The sequence below is a fragment of the Vigna unguiculata genome, chromosome 3, assembly GCF_037176805.1.
Source record: "Vigna unguiculata cultivar grain cowpea cultivar isolate G323 ecotype 2 chromosome 3, ASM3717680v1, whole genome shotgun sequence".
In the NCBI taxonomy this organism is placed as follows: Eukaryota; Viridiplantae; Streptophyta; class Magnoliopsida; order Fabales; family Fabaceae; genus Vigna; species Vigna unguiculata.
In genome coordinates, this window is record NC_140794.1 from 66,723,056 (window position 1) to 66,749,627 (window position 26,572).

Here is a 26,572-nt window from a genome sequence, read left to right on the forward strand (position 1 = left end):
AAGGTGTTCACAGGTTATTACTGTGTCAAGAATTCTGTCCTCTAAAGTCCATTACAGTCAGGAATGACAAAAAGAAAATCTATATAGGCTTTTACTTTCTACACCCCCACAATTGTTTTGCACCCCTTCAAACCTTCAAAATGACCATTTTACCTTCTAGAAAAGTGAGAAAAGTGCTTTCTTGCTCCCGTTTAACCTCCATATGACAGCCTCGTGACCAAGATCAACCACATAATATTAATAATAACGAAGACTGGAGTAAGTCCTTGTTGCTGCGTAAATAACACTCGTACTTCTTTCCGAAGCATTTTTTATTTTTTTTTAAATTGAGATGGGATGCTCTTGCTGTAGTAAAAAAGGCCAGGTTCTGAAAAAAAAAAAACAAAAAAAAAAACAGTAATTATGTTGAATTACATCCAAAATCATATTTTGTAATAATACTTTTACATTTGTTTTATATTTTCTGCCAATACCTTAAACCCACTCTAACATTAATTTTCTTTTGGCTTGTAAGAAAACTTGTGCTGGTTCATCACAACACCAAATAAAAAACTTGTTCACTATAATTGTTTGCTTAAGGAATGTGTTTCCTAGGTCAATGACTTATCACCATGAGTCATGAGGTCAATGACTTACATAACATTTATGTATTCATTCTGGAACCAAGGCTATAGACGCCACTATATAATATAAATATTCCTTCTAGGGCTACCCTAACAGGACACTGAAATTTTATTATTAAACATCATCATGATATTCCAAAAAGTGACCCTATTCACATTGGAAGAAGAATGGAACAGAACAATGCCAGAATTCAGCATGCAGATCTTTTAGGCCGGAAGCTTGTTGTTTCACAAAAAGGAAATGGTAAACGAATGAGTCATGCCACTCTGATATATCCTTGCGTGTTAGACCTTTCTGTTTCCTAGTAAAATATTTTCAATCATTTCTGGGCATGGACTTTGGTGATTAATTAATGTATCTGTGAAAGTTCAGTTACACTGATAATATATAAAAAAAAGATGGATTTTTGTGTCTGTAATTTTCATTTGATACCAGCTTGTTCAATCGTCATTCACAGAACAAGACAATACATGACATAATGCATTACATCAGAAACTGCCACTGTCAAAAGCTTATCAAAGCAGCAGAGAGGTTTCTATATAATGTTGAGAAGAGAAAAATATGGTTTTCACCTGTTTCTGAGGTTTAATCCTCTTACTGTTGTTCCTTGAGATGGCACAACTAGTAGGTGCAGATGAGATAGAGTCTCTAAGAATTGAGTTGGGTGAGATAGGAAGGAGCATAAGGTCCTCATTTAGAAGCCATGCCTCTAGTTTTCAGAGTATTTCAAGCATAAACCCTGTTGAACAAGATGATAATGAGGAGACAGAAGTGTTACAATGGGCTGAACTTCAGAGGTTACCAACCTGTGAGAGAATTACTTCAGCTTTGTTTGATGTTTATGATGGCATGGAAACAGATGAGAAAAGTAAAGGGAAGCAGGTTGTTGATGTCACCAAGCTTGGAGCTCAAGAACGCCACATGTTCATAGAAAAGCTTATTAAGCACATTGAAAATGATAATCTTCTACTGCTGCAGAAACTCAGGAAAAGAATTGACAAGTAACAACAACTTCTCCTAGATTCCCTCTCTTTCCCTTTCGGGATATGGCGTGTTATTTTGAACTGTTTCACTTTTTTAATCATTTTACTGGTCAACTAAATTTTTATTTATCATTGTGTCTAATGGAGAAATCTATAATAGAAAACTAGCTGGTGCAAAAGAAAAAGACAAGAAGGTTAATATAGCGGTATTTTTTTATCCTTTGTCATTTATATAGCAGAATATTGCTTAGTGTGGAAATTTCATGTGTAATGAGGTTAATTATATCTTAAATATATGGGTGAGTTATGTTCACTAAATTTCAAAATTCTAAACACCCAATTAAAATCGTGATCTAGCAAGTAAGTAAATGGAAGGATGGTTAATAAATTTTATTTTACTGTGTAGAGTTGGTATTAAGTTGCCCACAGTGGAAGTGAAGTATCACAATCTGTGTGTAGAAGCTGAATGTAGGATAGTTAAGGGCAAACCCATACCTACGCTGTGGAATACCCTGAAAGAGTTTATCCTTGTAAGTATTCTTATATGAATTTTGCAAGTAACTTCTCTAAAAACATTAATATTTTAATACACACAGTTCTTTTATTTTTGCTCACTACCTAAGAGACTTTCTCCCTCCTCTTGTTTCCCTCTTTTTTTCTCTCAAGGACACCACTAAATTGTCAGTTCTGAATTCTCAAGATTTGAAGAAAAGCATCATCAAAAGTGCCAGTGGCATTATTAAGCCGAGAAGGTAATTTGCAAAAGTTTTACAATGTTATTACAAGATGATTATTTATTTATTCATTGGATTTGATATTAGTATATTCAGTATGGTGTAAAAACATCTGAGTAAAATTTTCATCTACAATGATTTGTTATATTATTTTCTATTGCAGGATGACCTTATTACTTGGTCCACCAGCAAGTGGTAAAACAACCTTATTGTTGGCATTGGCAGGAAAATTAAGTCATTCTCTTAAGGTTCTGACTTTTCCTAGTAAATTTAAACAAAACTTACTTATGTTGGCTAACACCTTTCAAATAATTTAAATCCTTACAATTTCATGCAACATTTTCACTTAATAGAAAGACCATCAAAATTAAAAATGCACAAGACTAATATTTACAATCAATTTATCATAGGCCAAAACAAAATATAATTTAAATTCCCATAAATAATTGCATTAAAAACAAAAACATTATAACTACATTGTAGGGTGTGCCAGGCTCAAGGAGTAGTGAAAGGATCCCCAGTAGCAAGCCACTGTAGTGATTATAATGATTCTTTTATTAAGTCTTTACAAAACTCCTTTCCACAGATTAGTTACATCACACTAATAACAGAGTTAGTAAAGTAACTTCCTAAATTATACAAATACTTAAATATAGTTTTTGGAGTGTCAGGACTATGCAATAGTGTACAAGATAGCAACACTAATAAGGAATAAAAATAAACTTTAATATTATATTGTAGGGTGTGCAAGGCTCAAGCTATAGTGCAAGACTTGAGCGACACTCGAGATCCCCAGTAGCAAGCCACTGTAGTGAGATCTCCCCTTCAAAAAATTAATTTAATATCGTGTGGACCATTGGCCCACATATCAGATATTAAACTGATAAGAACAGATACTACACTTGATCTTAGCCAAAAGGCCGAGAAAGGTATGAGTTTTACATAGTAAGCATGCCTATTTTATAATAAAAGCCCCAGTGATTGTTATCTCTCTTCAGCGATATGGGACTTGCCAATGGTCACTCAAATGACCTTGTCCTGTGAGAACACCCAAATTTGAAGTTTGTTTCTGAATAACACTGCTGACTTTGAAAATGGGAAACAAAGAACAACTGAGGGATTGAAAGTGCACATTATTTCTCCAAGGGATCAGAGAAACAACAATTTCACTCTTCCGGACACCAATAAAATCTTCCAATTCTTTTGTAATGAAAACATGGACACACTCCTGAATCCAAATTTTTCTCTTTATTGTTTTGGACTACTGTCCTTTTTTGTTCATACCCTATGAGCTAAAGATGAAGCCATCCCATCAAGCATTCATGCATTAAGACAGAATGAACTCAATATCTGTATTTAGTTTATTTGAAAAATGATTCGAATTAAAAAATAAGTCTTCTCCATAATTGTTGTGGTGCACCATAGGTTCAAGGGGACATTTCTTACAATGGACACATACTAGAAGAATTCATCCCTCAGAAATCATCAGCATATGTAAGCCAATATGATTTGCATATTCCAGAGATGACTGTGAGGGAAACAGTTGATTTCTCAGCACGTTGCCAAGGTGTAGGAAGCCGAGCAGGTAGGTATACTTAAAAGTTACAAAAATAAATAAATTTCGTAAATTGATGTTAGATATGAGTGATGGCTTTTGTTCCATGTATGAAAGAACTCCTGATGGAAGTCAGTAGAAGGGAGAAAGAGGCAGGAATAGTTCCTGATCCTGATTTAGATGCATATATGAAGGTACTGTTCAGCCCATTTCAATATAGTCATTGAAAAGTCTTCATGCTAATTTGTTCAAGTGTTGATTACTATTACCTCAATAGCACTGTTTCTGGTACAGGCAACATCAATTAACGGACTGAAGAGTAGCCTTCAGACAGATTATATTTTAAAGGTAGTCTATTCATTTTCTCCACGAAGCAAGAGTCTAACTGGTTTGTCTATCATTATCTCTACCAAATACTGTTCATTTATTTTTTATTGACTATTACTATCACATGCAGATACTTGGTCTTGATATATGTGCTGATACATTAGTAGGAGATCCAATAAGAAGAGGTATATCTGGTGGTGAAAAGAAAAGGTTAACTACAGGTATTTTTAGTACACTGCATAATAGCAGCTTATCAAATTTATAGAATTTTAGAGCATTAGTTGATATATGAGGTGACTGTGGTCCTGATTCTGGAATATTATACAGGAGAGATGATTGTTGGACCAACAAAAGCACTATTTATGGATGAAATATCCAATGGTTTGGACAGTTCCACTACTTTCCAGATTATCTCTTGTATTCAGCATCTAGTGCATATCACAGATGCCACTGCATTAATTTCACTCCTTCAACCAGCACCAGAGACCTTTGATCTCTTTGACGATGTTATCTTAATGGCAGAAGGAAAAATTGTGTACCATGGTCCACGAGATTGCATACTTGAGTTCTTTGAGGACTGTGGCTTTAAATGTCCACAGAGAAAAGGCACTGCTGACTTTCTTCAGGAAGTATGTTCAGCCTAACTGAATACCTCCTTTTCTAACATGATAGTTTTAGAATTTGATTATGTGATATACTTGTAAAATTCAGGTTATCTCAAATAAAGATCAAGCACAGTATTGGAGTAGCACAGAAAAACCTTACAGTTATGTTTCAATTGACCAGTTCATTAAGAAATTTAAGGATAGCCCTTTAGGTAAAAAGTTGGAGGAGGAGCTCCTGAAGCCGTTTGATAAGTCTCAGAGCCACAACAATGCCCTTGTATCTAAAAAGTACTCATTATCAAAATGGGAATTATTTAAGGCTTGCATAATGAGGGAAATTCTTCTAATGAAAAGAAACTCTTTTGTCTATGTATTCAAGTCAACACAGGTACTCTATAAGTTTTTCTTTTCACTTTCGTGCCTTCCTATTGGGATAACTATACCCAACTTTCTCAAGTTCATGAGCATTGTTGCATTCTTTATCCATGCAGCTTGTCATCGTTGCATTTGTAGCAATGACTGTTTTCATTCGAACACGAATGGCTGTTGATGTGGTCCATGGGAATTATTTCATGGGTTCGTTGTTTTATTCACTCGTCATTCTTCTGGTTGATGGATTTCCAGAACTATCTATGACTGTATCAAGACTTGCAGTTATTTACAAGCAAAAAGAGTTGTACTTTTTCCCTGCATGGGCTTATACAATACCATCTGCTGTTTTAAAGATTCCACTTTCATTGTTGGAATCTTTTATTTGGACATCCCTTTCTTACTATGTCATTGGTTACAGCCCCGAGATTGGAAGGTTAGTCCTTGATGGAATTTATATGATCTAGTAGAAAGTACTACATTTGAAGATGCCTTTGTCTCAAGAATTTAACACAACATGATTTGTTTTAACAATGATGCTATAGGCTTCTTGGAGAATCTATATCTGTGTTGACTTTAACTTTTTTCTTCAGATTCTTTCGCCAGTTCCTTCTCTTGTTTGTCATACACATGACATCGGTATCCATGTTTCGATTTATTGCCTCAATTTTTCAAACTGTGGTTGCTTCTGTGACAGCTGGTACTGTGGCCATAGTATTTGTTTTACTATTTGGTGGCTTCATCATTCCAAAGCGTAAGAATCCAGAACTGGTTTACTTTTTTAACACGCAATTTTGTTCAGAAAATAAATTTAGTTGCTTTTCCATTGTAGCATATATGCCATCCTGGTTGCGATGGGGATTTTGGGTTTCTCCTGTGTCGTATGGAGAGATAGGCTTAACTGTGAATGAATTTCTTGCTCCTAGGTGGGAAAAGGTAATCGTGTATAACTCCTTTTGTGCTTCATTCAAAGAACTCTTTTTTTTTTCATTGATGGGATGGATTAGCCAGTTAACTTCATTTGGTCATAAGAATTCAAAAGGCTCAAATTAATACACTTTTACTTCTGCTTTCGTGAAAGTTTGTCATTTAGCTGAGAGTATTCAATTATGTGAAGGCTTGCTTGGTGCAATTATTGAATTCTTCTTCTAATCATTTTGGTTCCTTTGATCTATTTGAAGTTGTCAGCAAACAGCACAATGGGTCAGCAAGTACTTGATAACCGGGGGCTAAACTTTGATGGTTACTTTTATTGGATATCAATTGCTGCCTTAATTGGATTCACAGTGCTGTTCAATGTAGGTTTTACCTTGATGCTGACTTTCTTGAATGGTAAGTTCACTTTGCATTGTTTACTTGGACATGTTATGTGGTGAATAATAATGCCCTTAGACTTTTATTGTAACCTTCACTTTGGCATGCTCCATTAGCTCCTGCGAGATCTCGAACACTTGTATCTTCTGAGAAGCATCCAGAGTTACAGAAACAGCAAGAAAACAACAGTAGCATTGGTGCAGACAAGAAACCTGTTACTTCTCTGATTGAAAATACTGTAGAAACCAGAAAACGTGAGCACCTGTCTTGTTCATGTGCCCCCCCTTACTATTTTGTTTCAGCTAAACATAAAACATACCAGTGAAACTTTATATGGTGATTTTCATTCCTTCTTTCTCTACTTTTCTTCAGGAGGATTGGTTCTACCTTTCCAGCCACTGGCAGTTGCATTTCATGATGTCCAATACTATGTTGATACCCCTTTGGTAACTTAAATGAATTAAATTATTGGTAGTTCTTGAGCATGAAGTTACATGCATGGACTTAGTTGGAAATCATATCATATTGAATGCAGGAAATGAGAAATAGAGGTTTTACTGAGAGAAGGCTTCAGCTCCTTTCTGACATCACAGGTTCATTTAGACCTGGCATACTAACAGCGCTTATGGGAGTGAGTGGAGCAGGGAAAACAACTTTAATGGATGTCCTGTGTGGAAGAAAGACTGGTGGTATTATAGAAGGAGAGATTAGAATTGGTGGCTACCCTAAGGTTCAGGAAACATTTGCCAGAGTATCAGGTTACTGTGAACAAAATGACATACATTCTCCAAACATCACAGTTGAGGAATCTGTGATGTTTTCTGCTTGGCTACGGCTTCCTTCTGAGATTGATGCCAAAACTAAAGCTGTATGGCTCTCCTCTCAGTGTGTAGCATTGTTGTTTTCAAATTTTGAGCCTGGTCAGTGGGAATCATGTTTTTTTATGGTTCTTTCTGTTTTTCAGGAATTTGTGAATGAAGTGATTCATACTATTGAGCTGGATGGGGTCAAAGATTCTTTAGTAGGCATGCCAAATATTAGTGGTTTATCCACTGAACAAAGAAAAAGGCTGACTATAGCCATTGAGCTTGTTGCTAATCCTTCAATTATATTTATGGATGAACCAACTACAGGTCTAGATGCAAGGGCAGCTGCAGTTGTAATGAGAGCAGTGAAGAATGTAGTTGGAACAGGAAGAACTGTTGCATGCACAATTCACCAGCCAAGTATTGATATATTTGAGGCATTTGATGAGGTAACCTCAATCACTTAACATAGATTTTGGATTTACAATGAACCAAGGTGTTATGACAGACCCTTTGAGCCTGTTTATCCAATTGCTCTTGCTCCTAAAGAGGTTAAATAATAAGCACTTTTCCAGGACAGTGTTTTAAAGTTGCAAAATCAAGCTTTTGTGCAGCATTTAGAAGGACCCTTGATACTTATTCATATTATCTTCATCATAGTTAGATATAAAGATTCTAATACTAATTAACTCAGCAAATGTCTGATGCTTATCTTACATTACAGTTCAATCCCTTTAAGGACATTGCACAATTAAACTAATTAAAGTTCTTTTCACGTAATCCTTTAAGGTTATTCTCATGAAAGCTGGAGGACGTTTAATCTATGCTGGTCCACTCGGGAAGCATTCGAGTAGAGTCATTGAATACTTTGAGGTCAGTTTCTTATATCATACCCAACTTCGTTTCTTTTTCATCACCAATGTTTGATTGCAAAATCTTGGTTTGCATTCTTGCATCTTTTGTTATAAAGAGAATCCCGGGAGTGCAAAAGATTAAAGACAACTACAACCCATCAACATGGATGCTAGAGGTTACTTCAAGATCAGCAGAATCTGAACTCGGAGTAGATTTTGCCCAGATTTATAGGGAATCAACCTTATATGAGTAAGACATCGCAGAACTTTATTTATGTGTCACTGCTTGAAAGAAGTATTTGTTTACAGTTTATAGCATAAACCTAGCTAGTACTATATACTAATTTTCTCCAGTTTTTGGTCCGATATAACATTTCTATTATCCCAATCTCAAAGCAAATCTTTTTTAAAGTGGTCATAAAGCAAGCAAAATAGTATTTACAATTCATATGCATGTGATCTTTACATGATATTTATTCAACTGAGTGCAGACAGAACAAAGAGTTGGTTCAGCAATTGAGTACACCACCACCAGACTCTAGAGATTTGTATTTTCCATCTCATTTTCCACAAAAGGGTTGGGAACAGTTCAAAGCATGTTTGTGGAAACAACATTTGTCCTACTGGAGAAGCCCATCATACAACTTGACTCGCATCACTTTTGTGACTGCTTTATCTCTTCTGTTTGGAATACTGTTCTGGAAGAAAGGAAAGAAAATGTTAGTGGTCAAAATTTTATTCTACACTGAAAATGGAATATTTCAAATGCATTTTCCTAATGTATTTAAATAAGCTGCGTTTTAGAAAGGACTGAATAATTTTCCTTTTTGTTTATTTCACAGAAATAGCCAACAAGATGTGTTCAATATATTTGGTGCAATGTACTCTGCTATACTCTTCTTTGGAATAAATAACTGCTCATCAGTTTTGCCATATGTGGCCACAGAGCGCACTGTTCTGTACCGTGAAAAATTTGCTGGAATGTACTCTCCCTGGGCCTATTCTTTTGCACAGGTGTAGTTCTATTCAGAATGTGAATTCACCACTCATTTTCAAATGTTTTCATTCTTTAAGAAAACAAAGAAACCATTTCATTCTTCCAACCTACTACTAGTAACTCTTACTAATATCATACTTTATCCACAATTGGAGCACATCAAAATATTGCTTCAATTTACTCAATGTTTTATGTTTTCATGACTCTCCCAATAACTTCAGGGTAACTTGAATTCATTTCTCTTGCAGGTCCTAATTGAGATTCCCTATATAGTCATTCAAGTTGTTCTATATGTGATAATCACATATCCTATGTTGGGCTATGATTGGTCTGCTTATAAAGTATTTTGGTCACTCTACAGTATGTTCTGCAATTTGTTATACTTCAATTATCTAGGGATGCTCCTTGTTTCATTGACACCAAATGTTCAATTGGCTTCTATTGTGGCTTCATCTTCCTACACTATGGTCAATTTATTTTGTGGATACTTTGTACCACGACCTGTAAGTTTCATATAATGTTATTTTTGCTCAACATGGCATAAATTGTGGTGTAGATAGAGTTAATTTAACTTTTTATCAAATATTCCAAGTTCCAAATTTCTTAGTATGGAGAAGAAAATAGGAGCAGTTGGATTGATTTTAGGATAATAAGGGCTTACCTAAGCTAAAGTATCATAAGATCTATACTACTTTGATTGTTTACCTTTATCTGCCATCATAATATCATTGAATGAGCAGTCTCATTTCTTAACATAATATGATAATAATATCTTGATAGTTTATCTATCTTTTTCATACTGGTTGAAATGTATACTAAAGGACAGTGTTCTTTAATACAGCAAATTCCCAAGTGGTGGATCTGGATGTATTATTTGTGCCCTATGTCATGGGCATTGAATGGGATGCTTACTTCACAATATGGAGATGCAGACAAAGAAATATCAGCCTTTGAAGAAAAGAAAACAATTGTCCAATTTTTGGAAGATTATTATGGGTTTCACCATGATTTTCTTAGTGTAACTGGTGTGGTTCTAATTGTCTTCCCTATTTCAATTGCCATTCTATTTGCATACTGTATTGGAAAACTCAATTTCCAAAAGAGGTAAAATGTAATTCCCACTATGATTTCATGAATAAGAAAATATTACAAAATTAAGCAGATGTCTTCAAATTAGAAATTAGAAAGACAGTAAAAAATCAACTATGACAATCCTAGAATTTGCTATTAAAATTAAAAGCATATTAGAAAATTGAACCACATTAAAAATATAAATACTTTAATCTAAAACTCTAAATATCAAACTATATTAGAGGGTGTGCCAGGCTCATGCAGTAGTGCAAAGCATGAGCGACACTTGAGAACACAGTAGCAAGCCACTATAGTGGCAACTCCCCTTCAAAACATTAATTTAATATCGTGTGGACCAAACTACACTTGATCTTAGCCAAAAGGCCTGAGAAAGGTATGAAATTTCATTATAACTTGTGCTTGTCTTATAATAACAGTCCCAGCAATGGTTATCTATATTCAGTGATGTGGGACTTCTAATTACTCAGAAGTTTGAATAAAAGAAAACCATGCCCAACTTTTGGAAGATTATTATGGGTTTCATCATGATTTTCTTAGTGTAATTGGTGTGGTTCTAATTTCCTATTTCAATTGTCATTTTATTTGCTTACTGTATTGGAAAACTCAATTTCTAGAAGAGATAAATTGAAGTGCCAATTCTGACATCAAGAATAGTAATCACCCCTAAAATTACAATGTTATGCAAATATCTTAATAGAAAGACACTACAAAATCTACTTTACATGAGGACTAGATTCATCAACTAACTAGTTAATTAACTATTAAAAAATAAATAATGCTGTACTTATCTACATGTAGATATCTTAATATTGGTAAGAAAACAAACAACCACAGCAGCAGAATGAAACAATAATAAACAAAATATTTAAAATAGACTGCTAAAGTACATTAGAGAATGTTAATTAAACGACCTAAAAATACTATAACTAAGATCAAAATATTAAACTATATTAGAGGATGTACCAGGCTCATGTAGTAGTGCAAAACATGAGCGATACTTGAGAACCCCAGTAGCAAGCTACTGTAGTGGGAACTCCCCTTAAAAAAATTAATTTAATATCGTGTGGACCATTGGCCCACATATCAGATATTAAACTGATAAGAACAGATACTACACTTGATCTTAGCCAAAAGGCCGAGAAAGGTATGAGTGTTAAAGGCAACTTATGCTTAATTTATAACAACAGCCCCAGTGATGGTTATCTATCTTCAGCGATGTGGAACTTAGTTATATTTACTCAAGATCCATGACCATCCATGGGAACCTAAGTTTGAAGTTTGTTTGAATATAACACTGTATATATAACATTTTAATTCAGCACAATTCTACAGAACCATTTTCTTCTTTGTTCTCCTACAATTCTGTCAATTTTTCAAGAATATCCGAAATGCTATTTTTTCAAGAATCTCTGAAATTTCTTTAATTGGTACTCAATTTTGTATATTCCTGTGATAGCTTAAGAGGGATGATATAAGAAAAAACTAAATTTACCTCGTTACTTTGTTATAATAATCATTCACTATTGCAATCTTCATCTTTCCATAGCAAGCATAATATTATAAATGATTAGTTCAAAATCATTTGTGCTTGTGATGACATGCAGGTAGAGATGAGACAAACTTATTTTAGTGCGCACTAATAGTTTCTATCTAATACGAACAAAACAGTTAAAAGGATTTAGTCATATTATTTAATTATAGTAATTTTATTTAAAAATAAGTATTTTTAAAATTATTTTTCATTGAAACTTGACATAAAAAAAATAAAGGAGAGCTATTGAAATAAAATCTTGTTTAATAAATGAATTTTTAAATATAGTTTCATTAAATAAAGTTAAATTTATTTATAATTGACACGCACTAAAAGACGTAACTTTTTAATATTCAAGAGAGGAGGAAGCATTATGGTTTCTCTTTTCACGTTGGTAGTTTTTCACTCTTAGTGGTTTTTAAGTTTTTTATTTCTGCTGAATCTTTATAAAAGAATATTTCCTCTCTCACCTTATTATTTCAATCCATATAAAATTATATTTTTTTATATAAGTTCCTCTTATATTAAAAGATTTTCATTTTAATCTCTATTATTAAAAAAACCAGTTTGTTACCTAATTTTTTCTAGTCAGGTCATTACTCCATCTTGATTTGGCATCCATAACTAAAGTGAAAACAAAACTTAACAGGGATATAAACAATAATAAAAGTTAAAGGGAAGTAAATCGAAATAAATATATATAGATTTTATAGATACAGAGAGTTTTCTAAGTCCTCAATTTTCTACTAATTAAAAAGTGTTATTTTAACTTGTACAACTTGAATATTATTTATTACTACATAACTAGCTTTTCTTGAAAAAATATGCCCCATAAACCCATACCACTTTCACTTGTTGTCATATGTGTTTGTAAGCCCCTGGTAGAAAGGTTCAATATAGAACTTCTTTTCACCATTCTTCGTTTTCCAACACTTTCTGCAGGGATCTACATAACCAACATTAAACTATAAAACAAATTTGAACATTACATGGTACATATGAGAATATATTGCTGTAGACATCTCGCTAATCTATGTAACCACATGTTTCTATATTTCTATACATGAAAATTGAAGTCACCACACTGCAGAAGAACCAAATATGTGTCTGTGTCTGTGTTTCTGTCTTATCTCTTTTGGTAATTCATTTTCTTTATGAAATAGGCAAACAGAGAAGCATAAACAATTGGGTAAGCAATGAGCACCACAGCCACAATGCTTAATCTGTCATGCCGGAAACCATAGTAATCTCTTAAAAAGGAACCAACTGGTTGGCGCTTCCCAAAGACGGTTACCTCCTGCTCCAAATCTCCATATTGTGAAGTTAGGAGACCATTCAAGGACCAAGCAGTAGGACAAATCCAGTAGCACCAAACCCACCATTTAGGAATTTTCTGCATATTATGAAACATGGTTAATATCTAAGGCTTCAAAGCATCTTGTATTGTACTTATTGGCATGGATTATGGACATTCAGCTCCCCCAGTCAAGTGCATGTATTAAGTTACTGATATAATTCAAAGATGCAGCTGTGATTCTGTTGCGCAGAATGCTCTAAAGAAATATTCAACAAATGATTATTATCTGTGAAAGTTGTATGGTTATAGGCAGTGAGTGTGATCCTTCAACAATGGAATGAATTACATTTTGGAAAAGGATAAAATTCACCTTTAAAAGTAAGCATTTTGGGTTGGATTGGATTACTCAGAAACTGTGGATCCAAATTCCCTCAAAATTATTTTGGATGCAAGTATAATTAAGGTACAAATTCAAGCCCTTATAATGCCATAAATGTTAAATTATCATAAAGAAGATTTGGTAGATACAGAAGACTTACCGGTCCTGGCATGAGGTATCCAGAAAAGAGATTGAATATGGTGTAGATTGCAGTTGACAATACAGAAGCTATGTCGAGATTGGAGCTCATCGACATTACCATCATTCCAAGATATACAAAGTACAAAAATGTACAGAATGTGGTATAGAAGTACCAAAATACTTTCTGAACTGACCAATGGAAACCTATCATTGGATATGTGATAGCCACATATAAAATTGATTGCACTAAGATATATGGTATTTCAATAGCCACCTACAATAAGAAAAGAATATTACTGAGTTGATAACATCCATTTTTCCTACCAAATAAGTACAACTTGAATTTGTTTGATACAACTACAAACCTGTGCAAATGAATAAGCAGTGGAAGAATACATGCCAGCAAATTTTTCTCGGTACAAGACAGCACGCTCAGTAGCCACATATGGCAGAATTGTTGAGCAGTAATTTATACCCAAAAATATTACAGCAATATACATGGATCCAAGTACGTTGAACAAATCCTGCTGATTGTTTCTTTAACAAAAGAAGTATATGTCAGAACATTCATCTGTACAATTTCAAGTTTAGCACTACACTAGAACCATGCAAACAGGAAGTTTTCCACATCATAAAATTCACAGTTTAAGAATGTCTTCTGTTGATTGCGCCTAATATGACTTGACGCAAACATATATATTGTTTTATGCTTTTATAAAAGACATGCTATTCATGAAACTTGGTTGAGTAATTCACTTGTTTTTCTCTGTAGTTATCACAATGAAGATGCTGAAATTATTAGTTTATGGATGTCGACTTTTCTCTGTTGACAAATAACTTATCAAAAGTAGAAGAACCTCAGATATTTTAATTTAGTCATCTCCTTTCAACTTTAGTCCATATGTTGGAAAAATGAAGTGTAAGGATAACATGTTGTGTCTTCACTATCTGGAGTTTGAGGTTGTGGAGATTCCTTTAACATACATATTTCTTTTTGCAGATAAAACAAATGAGTTTATTTTCAGGACAAATTAGAAGTATATGAAAACAAACTTACATTTCATTCCCTTTCTGCCAAAATACTGCTCCAAATATTATTGCACAAACAATCATGAATATGAAACGTGTTAAGTTGTACTCAGGACTTCTCCAATAGGATAAGTGTTGCTTCCATAGGCATGCCATGAACTGTCCCAAGCTATTTTGTGGGAAACGAGTTGAGAAGTGTAAGTCTCTTGAACCGGGTGCTGGTTCACTTAACACTCTCACCACTTCAAGGGTATCCCTAGAAACAGAAACAGTAATTCGAAATTTGGGATAAGTGATTTTGAAATTTATGATCATTACCATTACGACTGAAAACAAAAGCTTAAAAAAATTTGTAAAATGAATAAAAGCCAATTGGATGCTCACTGGTAAAGGTGTGACTCCTTATATATTTGAGCAAAATCTATTTTAAGGTCTGCTTCTACAGATGCAGAGGTAGCTTCCAACATCCAGGTTGCAGGATTATAATTGTCCATGATCTTTGGCACCCCAGGTATATTCTGATGGACAGAGAAATTACTTAGCTACAAATTTTAACAGTTTAGATGAAGGAGAGGCAAAGGTACACACTCCCCAAATGGGCAATTTTAATTTAGTCACTTAACATATTTGAGACCATTGCAAGAAAATAAGATGATAATTGATCCAACCAGAATCTAAAATGCTATCTACTTTGCTGTTGGTTTGAGCATACCTGAAAATATTCAATCAGTCTACTTGAATGATGGCCTAGCATTCCACTATAAATAATCTGTCCTCCAGATTTCATTAGAATCAACTGCATGAAAAATTAACTCATTTTTAGTCCCTGGCCTGTATATTATCCTTGTCAAATATGACAGAGAAGGTAATATCATCCATTTTATTTCTAGATTTGCAAAGAAGGGGAAATCAAATTTTGTTTCATGCCACGTACTTCCATTTCTAGAAGCAAGAAATCAAGATATTTACTAAATCACCGAGAGAGATGAATACACTGATTTATTTGTATGTTTTACACTACATCAAATACACCATCTTGCTTTGACAACAGAATGCACTTTGGACTACCTCATCAAAAGTCTCAAATATGTCGATGCTTGGTTGGTGTATAGTGCAAACGGTGGTTCTGCCGGTTGCGACAACATTCTTCACTGCACGCATAACAACTGCAGCTGCTCGAGCATCCAAACCAGATGTAGGTTCATCCATAAATATTATTGATGGATTGGAAACAAGCTCCACTGCAATGGTTAGTCTTTTGCGTTGCTCGGTAGATAAGCCACTTTGGCCAGGTACGCCAACTAAGCAATCTTTTACATTGTCAAGTTCAATTGTTTCAAGGACTTCTTCAACAAATTTCTGTTCAGTTGATATACATAGAATTTATAAAGTTATAAAGTGCATCTGTTATTTAGGAAAAAAAAGCCATGGTGCAAGTGATAAGGACACCATACCCCTTTTGTGGCTGAATCAATTTCTGGTGGCAACCGCAACCAAGCTGAGTATTTGACAGATTCTTCAATGGTTATATATGGAGAATGTATGTCATTCTGCTCACAGTAGCCTGAAACTCTTTCAAATGTCTTTTGCACTTTAGGGTATCCTGCAATTCTTATTTCTCCTTCAATGGTGCCTCCAGTTTTTCTTCCGGAAAGAACATCCATCAGAGTTGTCTTCCCTGCTCCACTGACCCCCATCAGTGCAGTGAGAACTCCTGGCCTAAAAGCTCCAGTGATATCACGGAGCAATTGTAGCCTTTTCTCTTCGGAACCATGTTTTTTCATCTCCTGCTCAGAATGACAAAGTTAAAATCTCAATTGACAACATAGTCAACAGCATGAAATCCTGGGAAACAAGATAAGTATGCTTATTACCGGAGGAATATCAACAAAATACTGAACATCCTTAAATGATATTGCTAATGGCTCAAAGGGAAGGACCATTTTCCCTGCATGAACAAACATTTAAAAGAAACCAAAATTCCTTATTATTTTTTCTTGAAAGAAAGAACACTTGTTTGAGATAATTTATCATGGAAGCTTTATTCACCTGTGCTTTGATTTCCCCTTGGTGTGCGGCTAATATCAACAGTAACTGACTTCAGTTCCACACCATCGCTTTTTTCTTGTTCCTTTTGTTGAGAGAGCTTATTTTTTGAGACTAAAGCTCGAGACATCTTAGGCTCTGAATACATTTCCCATGAAGTCAATGGATTGAACAAAAAACAAGTAACTGTTTTATTCTTTTCCTTGTATTAACAAAGATAAGACTTACGTTTTATATATGTTAATGCCAAGACGAATCCAAAATCAAACAGTATGGTTAAACCAAGTAGGGCTCCAACTGATATCCAATAGAAATTGCTGTCAAAGTCTAAACCGTGACTTCTAAGAACCTCCTTCCCTACAGTGATATTTCCCTCTTGGATCTGCAAATAAAAAGGAAAGCAATTTATACATACATACGCACATGTATATATATATATATATATATATATATACTGTGAGACCTATCATGAAGCTGAATAATAACTATCTTAGAAGATACCTTTTGCCAGCGAGGAGCGTTAAATTCATTTAGTGTTATTCCAATTTCCCCATATGACATTGGAGAAAGCCAAAATCCCCACCTCAACCACCGTGGAAGTGATGCTGCAGTGAATAAACTCTATGAGAAATGAGAAACTTTCAAATTAATACAACTCACAGATGGAGACTATAAAATTGCTTACACCGAGGAAGAATAAAGCCTCCAAACAAAAACATGAGTACTAGGACCAAGGAACCAATAGTTGTAGCTGCAACATCAGTTTTGAAAACTGAAGCAAGGCAACGACACATGGAGGTGGATGACATATGCAAAGTAACAAGCAAAAGAAACTGGCGGAGGAACCTGATCACATAAGATAAGAGATAAGAAAAAGTTGCAAAGTAAAAGAAAAGCATGGTATTTTGTGTATGCATGAAATTAAACAAAGTACTTACCTTGTTATTTCAGGGCTGTAGCCTATAACATAATATGTCATTGATGTCCAAACAATAGAATCAAGTACTGAAAATGGAATCTTTAGAATGGCAGAGGGAAGGCAGTAGGCCCAAGCTGGATAGAGATAGAATTCTGTCTGCTTATCAACAACAGGGAGTCTAGCAATAGTCATGATCAATTCTGCAACTCCATTAGTCATGAGGCGGACAAGAGTGTAGTATAATGAACCCAATAAATAATTTGCACCTATCAAGTCCACAGCCCTCTGAGTGCGTAAGAACACTGTCATTGTTATGATTGCAGTGATTGTAAGCTGCAAAATGTGAAAGGGAAACAAAGTAAGATCAAAGTAACTGATTGAAGCATTCAGGTGTCACTTAGCTGAGTTGAACTTGATACCAACCTGTGCAGTTTTAAACACATAGATAAATGAATTTCGTTTCATGAGGAGAATCTCCCTTTTCATACAAGCTTTGAACAAATCCCATTTTCCCAGAGAGTACTTGCTAAATGATAAAGCGTTTTTATGGGATTCAGATTTATCGTTTGGCTGTGAGAGCTCATCATTTAACATTCTTCCCCAATAACTTGATATGAATATTTGAGCGAACTCATCCACTGAAATATATCTATAAGGAATATCTGTGCGGTACCAGTATTGCCTTTGATCCTTCTTAGAGATTACCTGTACATAGTTGAAATTTATCACTTGTGAGGCTGTAATACGAGGATAAAGTGGATTAAACAAGAAGAAAAATTCACTTGTGCTTTGGCTCAGTGGTAGCTAAGTACTTCCTATGGCACCAAAGGAAAAGGGGAGAGGATGGCATTTGTTATCTCACCTCTTGAAGAAAGTCTGCAACTCCTTTTCTCTCAGGACACCAGAAACCACAATCCTTAAAAAATTGGAGTGCTTGACTGCGGGGTCCGTGGTATACTATTTTACCCTCAGCCATCAGTATAAGATCATCAAACAATTCATAAGTTTCCGGTGCTGGTTGAAGCAGTGAAAGTACTGCAGTTGCATCTGTGATATGCACCAATTGCTGCAGACATGTAACTATTTGAAAGGTTGTGGAACTGTCCAAGCCAGTTGATATTTCATCCATAAAGAGAGCTTTTATAGGACCCACGATCATCTCTCCTGTCATAGGATTTTGAAAAAACAAAGAGATGCATTAGGGGGCAGAATATGTAGAAGAAGAACAACTGGTTTATTTGCTGCCTAAGCAGAAGGTTCCATTAGCCCTCAATTTATCAGAGTCATTGGTCTGGCAAAGAGGTGAGGCATTTAATATATCCTTTAGCCATTACGATTTCTTATAGTTAAAAGAAGAATTTTGAGTTCTGAGTTTTTTTTCAACTATAACAATGTGACATATAAAACATGATTTATCATTCCAGATACCTGTCGTTAGTCTTTTCTTCTGTCCACCTGAAATGCCTCTTTCTAGTGCATCACCTACCAATATGTCAGCACACATATCCAGTCCGAGAATCTGGGATATCAGAAGTTTGTATTCACATGTCAAAAAGGACAGAAACATCTTAAATGAGCCGTTGAAAAATTATGTACTCTAACTCGGTTCCGCTAGAACCAGATGTACCTTTAAAACATATTCTGTTTGAAGATTTTCACTTTGTCCTTCAACTGAAATTGCCTGCAAAAGTCTTGTTATTTTCTTTGTCAACTGGTCGTTTGGTAATTTTGTCATTAATTGTCTATGCTAAAACTACCTTCATATAGGTATCAATATCTGAGTCAGGGATGATTCCTTCTTCTTTTTCCCTCCTGGTGATTTCAGCCACTATATCTGCAATGCAGATGATATATTATATATGAATGTCTAATGGTAACGTACTAATTACAATTTTGTGGAATAATCTTGGATTGAGCAAGTAAGAAGCATCACCGGCTCTGCTTCCAACTCCCTGACAGCGAGCCGAAAAGTCAATTGTTTCTCTCACAGTCATCTCTGGAACGTGCAGGTCATACTGGCTTATGTAAGCTGATGTTTTTTGAGGAACAAATTCATCTAGCTTGTAACCATTGTAAGAGATTTCTCCAGAAACCTGAATATAAGTAAAAGCAGTAGAATATCACAGGGATTGCAGTATAGGAGAATTCTACTGGCTTTGTTCCTTATATTAGTTTTTGAAAGACTTTTTAGAATTCCATCAAGGATGAAGTAACAGTAATGGCACTCCTAAGCATATTCCTTAGTCTATGTTATGCTCAAACATGATTGCTACATGATTATGAGAACTCAGACACAAAAAGGTACTTGAACTAAATGATTTTATCTGATAACTTCAATCTGTTATTGTGTGTTTAAAATACGTACCTTGAGAGATTGCTCTAGTTTTCCAGCCAGTGCCTTTAACAGGGTTGTTTTCCCACAGCCTGGTGGACCAAGAAGAAGAGTAAGCCTGCATATAAAAACATCTTTGAAAGTTTAGCAATTTAGCCCCTTTTATTGTAAGCTTTATAATATTTGTGGTCTCAATACGATACAAGCTTAATGTACTAGTGAATTTTAAGGGACTGAATTCAGAAAGACAGAAAACATGTGCTTGAGCACACATTCATGTGCACACTTTTGTCAGTAAATGGCAGAAAAACAGTAAGTGCTAAGCAATACACTCTTTACAGTAATTTGAAATTGGTGAGGAACCAGTTAAGTCGTGTGAGTTTCAAGTGCATTGTTAGTATTTCTAAGCTACCTGGCATTTTAAAACAACATAGGCATATAACATATTCACTTACCTTGATGGCTTAATGATGCCACTCACATCATTCAGGATGCTTATCTCTGCTCCTTGAGAATTACACGATATAGTCTTCATGAAACCCTGTTCAAAGGATAAATTCAGGTTATTTTATGATGAACAAATGTAAACATTTCTTTGTTCTTCTTAGCTTGTGTTTCTTAATATTGCTTTATATATAATTCGGTTTCTTAGTGACCTGATTAGGTTCAAGGAGGAAGCATGCTTACAGAAAGTGAGCTAGAAAAAGAGTTCCATAGAGTTGGGAGTGCCTTCCCTTGAACAACCTCACATTCTGCTCCTACACTCAGGTTCTTGTACCTGATCTCCACAGTAGGTAACTTCACATTGACTCTGAAAACAACCAATATGTCAATTCTTGAAATAAAGTACCAACATCAACTTGTACACCATTCCCCGTTCCTTCATTTAACTGATGATGCAAAGTGATCCCAGTGATCAGAAGTATGCAAAGTGTGAAACTGAAACAAAAGTAACAAGCAAGTAGAATGGGGGGGAAACAAAAAGGAAGTTTCGAACACCGAATAGAACTTCGAAAATAGGTCAAAAGCTATCCTATTTTGCAGCAATTGGGTCCATACCAATTACTCTGACAGAATGTTACACTTATTCTGTTTGTGACAACACTAGGAACATGTTTTACAGTTTGATGAATCAAAGCAAGTGTAAATATACCTGTCCATCCTTTCTCTTAGTTTCTGCAGCAATTGGAGGTTATCATTCTCAATGTGCTTTATGAGCCTGTCAATGAACAAACGCTTTTCCACTGCTCCAAGCTTGGTAACATCAACCACCCTTTTGCTGCTGCTTCTCCAAGCTCCAAACTTTTCCACTGTTTCTCTGGCGCTGCGGCTTGTACTGTCCTCCTGAGTGATATCAACAAAAGAAGTCTTAATCCTTTTGAAAGTTGGTAGCTTCTCTATGGAAGCCCACTTGGACTGAAGCTCCTTGTCTTCCTCCACAAAGGAATCTGCATCTCTCTCAAAGGTCAACACATGGCCCTGAGTCCTTCCTCTTGGAGTTAACTCCATTGAAATTCTGTTCAACTGGGGGCTTTCTGAAGCAGCTACTACTGGAGCTGTTAAACCTCAATCTCCTCAAGCCTTCACACAGAAAAAAAAACCACTGTGTCTTTCTCCTTTAAAATTGGGAAACCATTTGTGAAGAAGATCCTATAGCAGCCACCTCTTCTGTGGTCCCTTGATTGGGAAACAAATCCAATCTGGTCATATGATTGTCAAGGTTCATTCAATCGCAGGAAGAGAGCTGTTTTGTTACATCTACAACACCAAACAATGGTTGTTTTGCTTCTTTTATTTGGTTCCTCTCTCTTTCATTTAGTTATTATTTTATAATCCCCTCCTTCATCATTGACCAGCACAGAGAAAGTCCTTGTGGAGATTGTTTTTCCCATAAAACCAGTTTTTTAGTTCATATTGTAATAACATGTTGTTTTCTTTGATTCAAAGGTAGCAGTCACTGCAAAAGTGATTACTGCTAACGGTTGACGTATCTTTTAGATTAAACTATCTACTTCACCCCACACTTCTGAGATTTACTACTATGTAAAAAAAAAAAAAGGTATAATTATTTATTTAGTATCCAAATTTTTTGAGTTGATTTAATTTAATTCTCCAATTTTTTTAAGGTTCAATTTGGTCTCCGAACTTTTATAAGATTCAATTTAGTATCTTTATTTTTTAGAGTGGTTCAGTTTAATACTTTCAATTACATTTCCGTCAATGCCGTTTGTATACTCGTGAGGTGTTATTGTGTAACAGAAATATGGATGAAGTTGTTAATTAGATTGATTGGTTTGTGTAGTTAACATCATTTTAGTTTCTTTGTTGATGTTTACTTTATCAAATGTATTCATTATGATACTAAATTGATCCACTTTAAAAACTAAAAATACCAAATTGAATCTTCTAAAATCCCGAGAACTAAATTAAACAAACTAAAAGGTTCTAAAAAAAATTATAACAATTTTATGTCAAAGAAACAAAAACTTCACCTTTTTCAAGCATGGATGTCTTCAAATAAGTTTTCATATATTAAAATCAATTTATTTGTGAAATTCTCTTATGTAACTTCTTTTAATTTTTGCAAAAACTAGATTTAATTTATGAAAAACTCATTTTACTTTTTGTTTAGTAATAAAAAAATTCCTTAGCTTAACTAAATTTTACTTTTCTAATGGGCAAAATTTTCAAACATAAGTACCCACATTTGTCTCTCCCGTAAGCACTTTTATCTTGTTTATTATTAAATATTAAAAGTTATCTTGAGTCTTTTTCAACGTTCATTGCATTAGCTTATCTATGTAAGCACACTTGTCCATTTTTTACTAGGGTGGAGCCATGGGTATTTCATAAAGTGGACTAGGAAAGTGCAAGGAAAAAACCCTACAATTTTATATTATTAACATCAATTTATGACTTATGAGCCTAAGAAAAAAGTGATTTTTAAGAAAAAATATAGGAGTTTTGGTTCAAGAAAAGATCAAATTTGAATTAAACTCGATGAGATTGAAGTAAATCTCAGCATGAATTTGTTGAATAACTAATTGTGATGATGATGATGCATGTAGACTTTCAAAGTTCAATGGCGGCTTATTGAATAAAATATTCTGAAAATGGAGAGTTATTATTATTTTTTCAAAGGTTTGAGTCATCTATATTGAAGAATTTGCTGGACTAACATAGTACCTGCAATGTGAAAAATCACATGCAGTGTGTCTGTCTTCAAATGTTGCTTCGTTGTTACCTGTCATTTTCAAATAAAATAATATATCACCATTTAGTGATTTCTTTTTTCTAAAAATATATTATGCTTTTAGTGGCACATAAATAAAATATTTTACAAATAAAATTTAAAATAATTTTTCACTTTATTTATCATTCGCATTGGCCAACACCGTAACTAACTCTGACTTTTCCAACGCTATGTATCCAATTATTTTATTTATTTGGGCTTCGTCCTGATCCGCCATCATTTCTGTTATCGTTTTTTAATAATTGAATCTCAAAATACGCTTTAAACCAATTTCATAGTTTTCAAAATCATAATTAAAAAAATTAAAATAAAATAAATTAATTTCAAACTGTAAAGTGTTAACTAAAATAACAATATTTTGAACATACCAACAACAAAAATGTGCAGCTCCAGTGAGTATCTTGCAGCCTCCAGCAGTGGGTGCATGCATGGCCCAGCAGTTTCTTTTGGAACTTTCTTATTTTTCTAATCACAACTTGTTGCAGACACAGTCATTTTAATTTACTACAATATTACCACACACAACATGTGCTAATTAAGAAATATACTTAAAATAAGGTCTTACGATTTTATTTTCAAAAAATATAAAATAAATCACGACGCTTCTAACTTAAAATCTTAAAATAGATTTTATTATATCTATAACATAAATCTAAATTTAATCACGTAATCACATTAAGAAATTGATATCATTCTCATCTTACAGTTCTTTCAAAATAATAAATTTGTGAATTTTCATTCTTATTGGTATTTCATTTTTTTTATTTCTATCTAATATATAATTTAACTCTCCAACAAATTTATAAGTTTTCTTTCTGTGCTATTCAATTTTTTTGTTATTTTAATTGAATGTAAAACTTTATATCATATTTAAATTTTCATCCGTAAAAGACTTACTTAAAATCCAATGCAAAAACATGTTTATCATTGTTAACTTTTTAATATAAGAATTTGACTCATTGCTTATAATAATAAGAAGAAAAAAGGTAAGTTAAAGACGCATGCAATTTTTTTCTCCTTCACTTTAAACGGAGGTCAATATAAAATCCATTTTACAACATGGTCATGGTTTATATACAATATATCTTTGTCTTTGGTTCGTTATACATTACAATGTCAAACCTAATGAATAAAACAGTTAGTATTAGATAAATACCATTACAAGTATGTGATTCTTGTTATGGGAGAGGACTACAATTTTTTTCTACACACTTGAAAATGGGTTAGAATTCTGTTTTCGAAAACCGAATTCCTATCTTTTTTTTCTTAAATTGTCCCAAAATCAGTTAGAATTGATTCTCGAAAACCAATTTCTGACCTGGATATTTTTTCTTTAATTTTGGTTTTTTTAAATTGAAGAGAAAGCTAAAATTTATATTTTTTTATTTGTTTAGTTTTATTTTATTTACAGGAAAAGGGAAAAAAAATTAATGGTAAAAATTATAATAAATTAATTTAATAATTGTTAATGGTAATTGATGTAATTCTTTGAAACAATTAAATATTGAAAAATATATAATTATATTTTGAAATAAATTAAGTTTATTATTATTTGAAATGTAATATATAGATTATTAAAAATTATATGTTCAAAATAGAGGAATAAATAATCAATTGAAAAGTTGTTAAAGGAAAAAAAGATTTGATTGTAAAATTATATCGTAAAATAAATTGATTTTATTATTATTTTATTGTAGTTGAAAGTTTATAAATTAGGCATTGATGATTTGTAGTTAAAATTTGATATTAAAATTTGATGTGTGAAGTTTAAATAATTAACTGTTTTTTAAGTAATTATTTTTAGTTTGAATTATTGTACAATTAAATATTTTTCTACTTTTACAAATAATCTTCGATCAATTATTTATTCTTTTATTTTCTTAAAATATAATTTTTAATTATGTATATATTGCATGTCAAATAATAAAAAACTTAATTTATTTAAAAATATAATTATATATTTTAAAATATTTAATTATTTCAAAATATTAAATCATTTATTATATTTTAAAATATTTTTTCCTTCCCTTTTATTTGAAAATAAACAAATAAAAGTTTTATTTTTTTCTTTTAATTTTAATAAAAAAAATTAATAAAACGGAAATTAAAAATAAAAAAAATTAGTTCAGAATTTGATTTTTCGATAATCGAATTCTAACTGATTTCCAAGTCATTTTCAACATAAATGAAGATTAGAATTCGATTCTCTAAAAACTAAATTCTGAACCAATTTCAAAAGTGTGCTATTGCTGTAAATATTATTAGACACATTATGCTATGTGGCAAAATAAAAAGAGAAACCGTACTATTTTGGACAAAAAAAAATCGAGAGGAGTGTGGGAAGGAGACGAAGGAAAAGTATGGTTTTATTTGTTTTCTCAATAAAGGCAAAAATGCTTTTTTCACTAGGCTTATACGTATTAAAAGTCTCACTTCGACTAGAGATAAAATAATTTTATAGTATATAAATGAGATACAAATCAGACTTTACAAGTTGATTTTGTAAGATTAAGTTAGGTTTAAAACTCACTTCTAGCTATAGTATTAGAGTTATTTTTTATAAAAAAAAAAATTATAGCAAGATTTCTTAGACATTTTGTTTCACTCTGCTACTATTTGTCCACTTACGAATCATCTATTTCTAAACTCACATTATAAATACCTTAATATGAGAGTATGTTTCAATTGTGAAAGTTTTATTACCTCACAAGTATTTCGTGGTTGTTGCCATTACCACTCTCATCCCCATCAACATAAACCATTGTCATTGTCTTCAATTATTGTTATCCTGTAATGTATCATTGTTTTTTTTTTGAAATTTATGAGATTCAATTTTATCATTTTGTTTTTTCTATTTCTACAATACTCCACATTATGCTATTCAAGTATTTTCTGATTATGTAGTCTATAAATGACTTACAAGTTATATAATTTGAAAGTTTTTTTTAAACAAATTTTGAAATGTGCAATCCAAAATAAATTTTTAGATATGAAAGTCATCGTTTTGAAATCTATAATGGATTGAATTCAAAAATTTATTTTAAATTCCACCGTCTAAAATGTATTACATTTATGAAAAATGTGTTATGGAATGTGCAATCCGAAATTCATTTCCATATCTATATAAAACATATTCTTACATAAATAATGAATTATTTTACTAATAAAAGTTTTTACGCCATCTCTTTCGATCAATTAACTTTTTGCTGCCTCAAATTTCCCAGTACCAAGTATTTCATCCATGTAAAACAATGCATCTACTTAATCTAATATTTTGTTCCAAAATTTGGATTTCATTTCCCTTAAAAAAAATCAGGATAAAAATAATTACAAAATTTATTACAAAAGAATGTACTGATACTATGTTATAGTGAAACGGTCTTAA

General features: G+C 33.1%; 2 protein-coding genes, 1 long non-coding RNA gene, 2 other non-coding genes and 1 pseudogene across 6 annotated transcripts; 1 reads left to right on the forward strand and 5 right to left on the reverse strand.

Moving 5' to 3' along the window:
- The first annotated feature begins 1,163 nt into the window (after positions 1-1,163).
- Positions 1,164-10,326, forward strand: LOC114178233 (pleiotropic drug resistance protein 3-like). 2 transcript variants are annotated; one of them, XM_028064029.2, is made up of 24 exons: positions 1,164-1,625; positions 2,014-2,137; positions 2,274-2,359; positions 2,505-2,589; positions 3,767-3,926; positions 4,014-4,090; positions 4,191-4,244; positions 4,354-4,444; positions 4,551-4,852; positions 4,935-5,216; positions 5,320-5,633; positions 5,791-5,951; positions 6,030-6,133; positions 6,379-6,529; positions 6,628-6,765; positions 6,884-6,957; positions 7,047-7,379; positions 7,476-7,766; positions 8,107-8,190; positions 8,288-8,421; positions 8,663-8,890; positions 9,014-9,185; positions 9,417-9,671; positions 10,010-10,326. In XM_028064029.2, exons 1-24 carry the CDS (start codon positions 1,237-1,239, stop codon positions 10,274-10,276), a joined length of 4,356 nt encoding a protein of 1,451 aa, XP_027919830.1. In that variant the 5' UTR covers positions 1,164-1,236; the 3' UTR covers positions 10,277-10,326. The 2 variants fall into 2 exon arrangements, with proteins under 2 accessions (XP_027919830.1, XP_027919831.1); XM_028064030.2 differs by lacking the exon at positions 1,164-1,625 and adding an exon at positions 1,678-1,813.
- LOC114180037 (U2 spliceosomal RNA) lies at positions 3,079-3,274 on the reverse strand. Its single transcript, XR_003603613.2, has one exon. It is a non-coding gene; the product is annotated as a U2 spliceosomal RNA (small nuclear RNA).
- Positions 8,594-11,402, reverse strand: LOC146888027 (uncharacterized). The gene is made up of 2 exons (XR_014993830.1): positions 11,224-11,402; positions 8,594-8,869 (listed from the first exon to the last, which is right to left on the reverse strand). It is a non-coding gene; the product is annotated as an uncharacterized LOC146888027 (long non-coding RNA).
- Positions 10,480-10,637, reverse strand: LOC114180019 (U2 spliceosomal RNA; annotated as a pseudogene).
- On the reverse strand, positions 11,213-11,408 carry LOC114180049 (U2 spliceosomal RNA). The gene has a single exon (XR_003603624.2). It is a non-coding gene; the product is annotated as a U2 spliceosomal RNA (small nuclear RNA).
- Positions 11,409-12,461: 1,053 nt separating this feature from the next.
- LOC114176971 (pleiotropic drug resistance protein 3-like) lies at positions 12,462-21,781 on the reverse strand. Its single transcript, XM_028062173.2, has 24 exons — positions 21,088-21,781; positions 20,622-20,745; positions 20,390-20,475; positions 19,968-20,052; positions 19,536-19,695; positions 19,360-19,436; positions 19,230-19,283; positions 19,031-19,121; positions 18,465-18,766; positions 18,026-18,307; positions 17,622-17,935; positions 17,369-17,529; positions 17,185-17,288; positions 16,912-17,065; positions 16,687-16,821; positions 16,512-16,585; positions 16,092-16,424; positions 15,706-15,996; positions 15,350-15,433; positions 15,022-15,155; positions 14,666-14,893; positions 13,974-14,145; positions 13,628-13,882; positions 12,462-13,184 (listed from the first exon to the last, which is right to left on the reverse strand). Exons 1-24 carry the CDS (start codon positions 21,441-21,443, stop codon positions 12,918-12,920), a joined length of 4,323 nt encoding a protein of 1,440 aa, XP_027917974.1. The 5' UTR covers positions 21,444-21,781; the 3' UTR covers positions 12,462-12,917.
- Positions 21,782-26,572: the final 4,791 nt, after the last annotated feature.

Bases quoted from the DNA above. Each gene is read 5' to 3' on its own strand.
- LOC114176971 (XM_028062173.2), bottom strand. From the start codon at position 21,443: ATGGAGTTAACTCCAAGAGGAAGGACTCAGGGCCATGTGTTGACCTTT. The intron at 20,053-20,389 runs GTAAGTGAATAT...TTTTATATGCAG, and splicing joins GGCATCATTAAGCCATCAAG to GCTTACTCTTCTTCTTGGTC. The intron at 17,530-17,621 runs GTAAGTACTTTG...TTATGTGATCAG, and splicing joins TACAGCCCTGAAATAACAAG to GTTCCTCCGCCAGTTTCTTT.
- LOC114178233 (XM_028064029.2), top strand. From the start codon at position 1,237: ATGGCACAACTAGTAGGTGCAGATGAGATAGAGTCTCTAAGAATTGAG. The intron at 6,766-6,883 runs GTGAGCACCTGT...ACTTTTCTTCAG, and splicing joins TACTGTAGAAACCAGAAAAC to GAGGATTGGTTCTACCTTTC. The intron at 9,672-10,009 runs GTAAGTTTCATA...TCTTTAATACAG, and splicing joins GATACTTTGTACCACGACCT to CAAATTCCCAAGTGGTGGAT.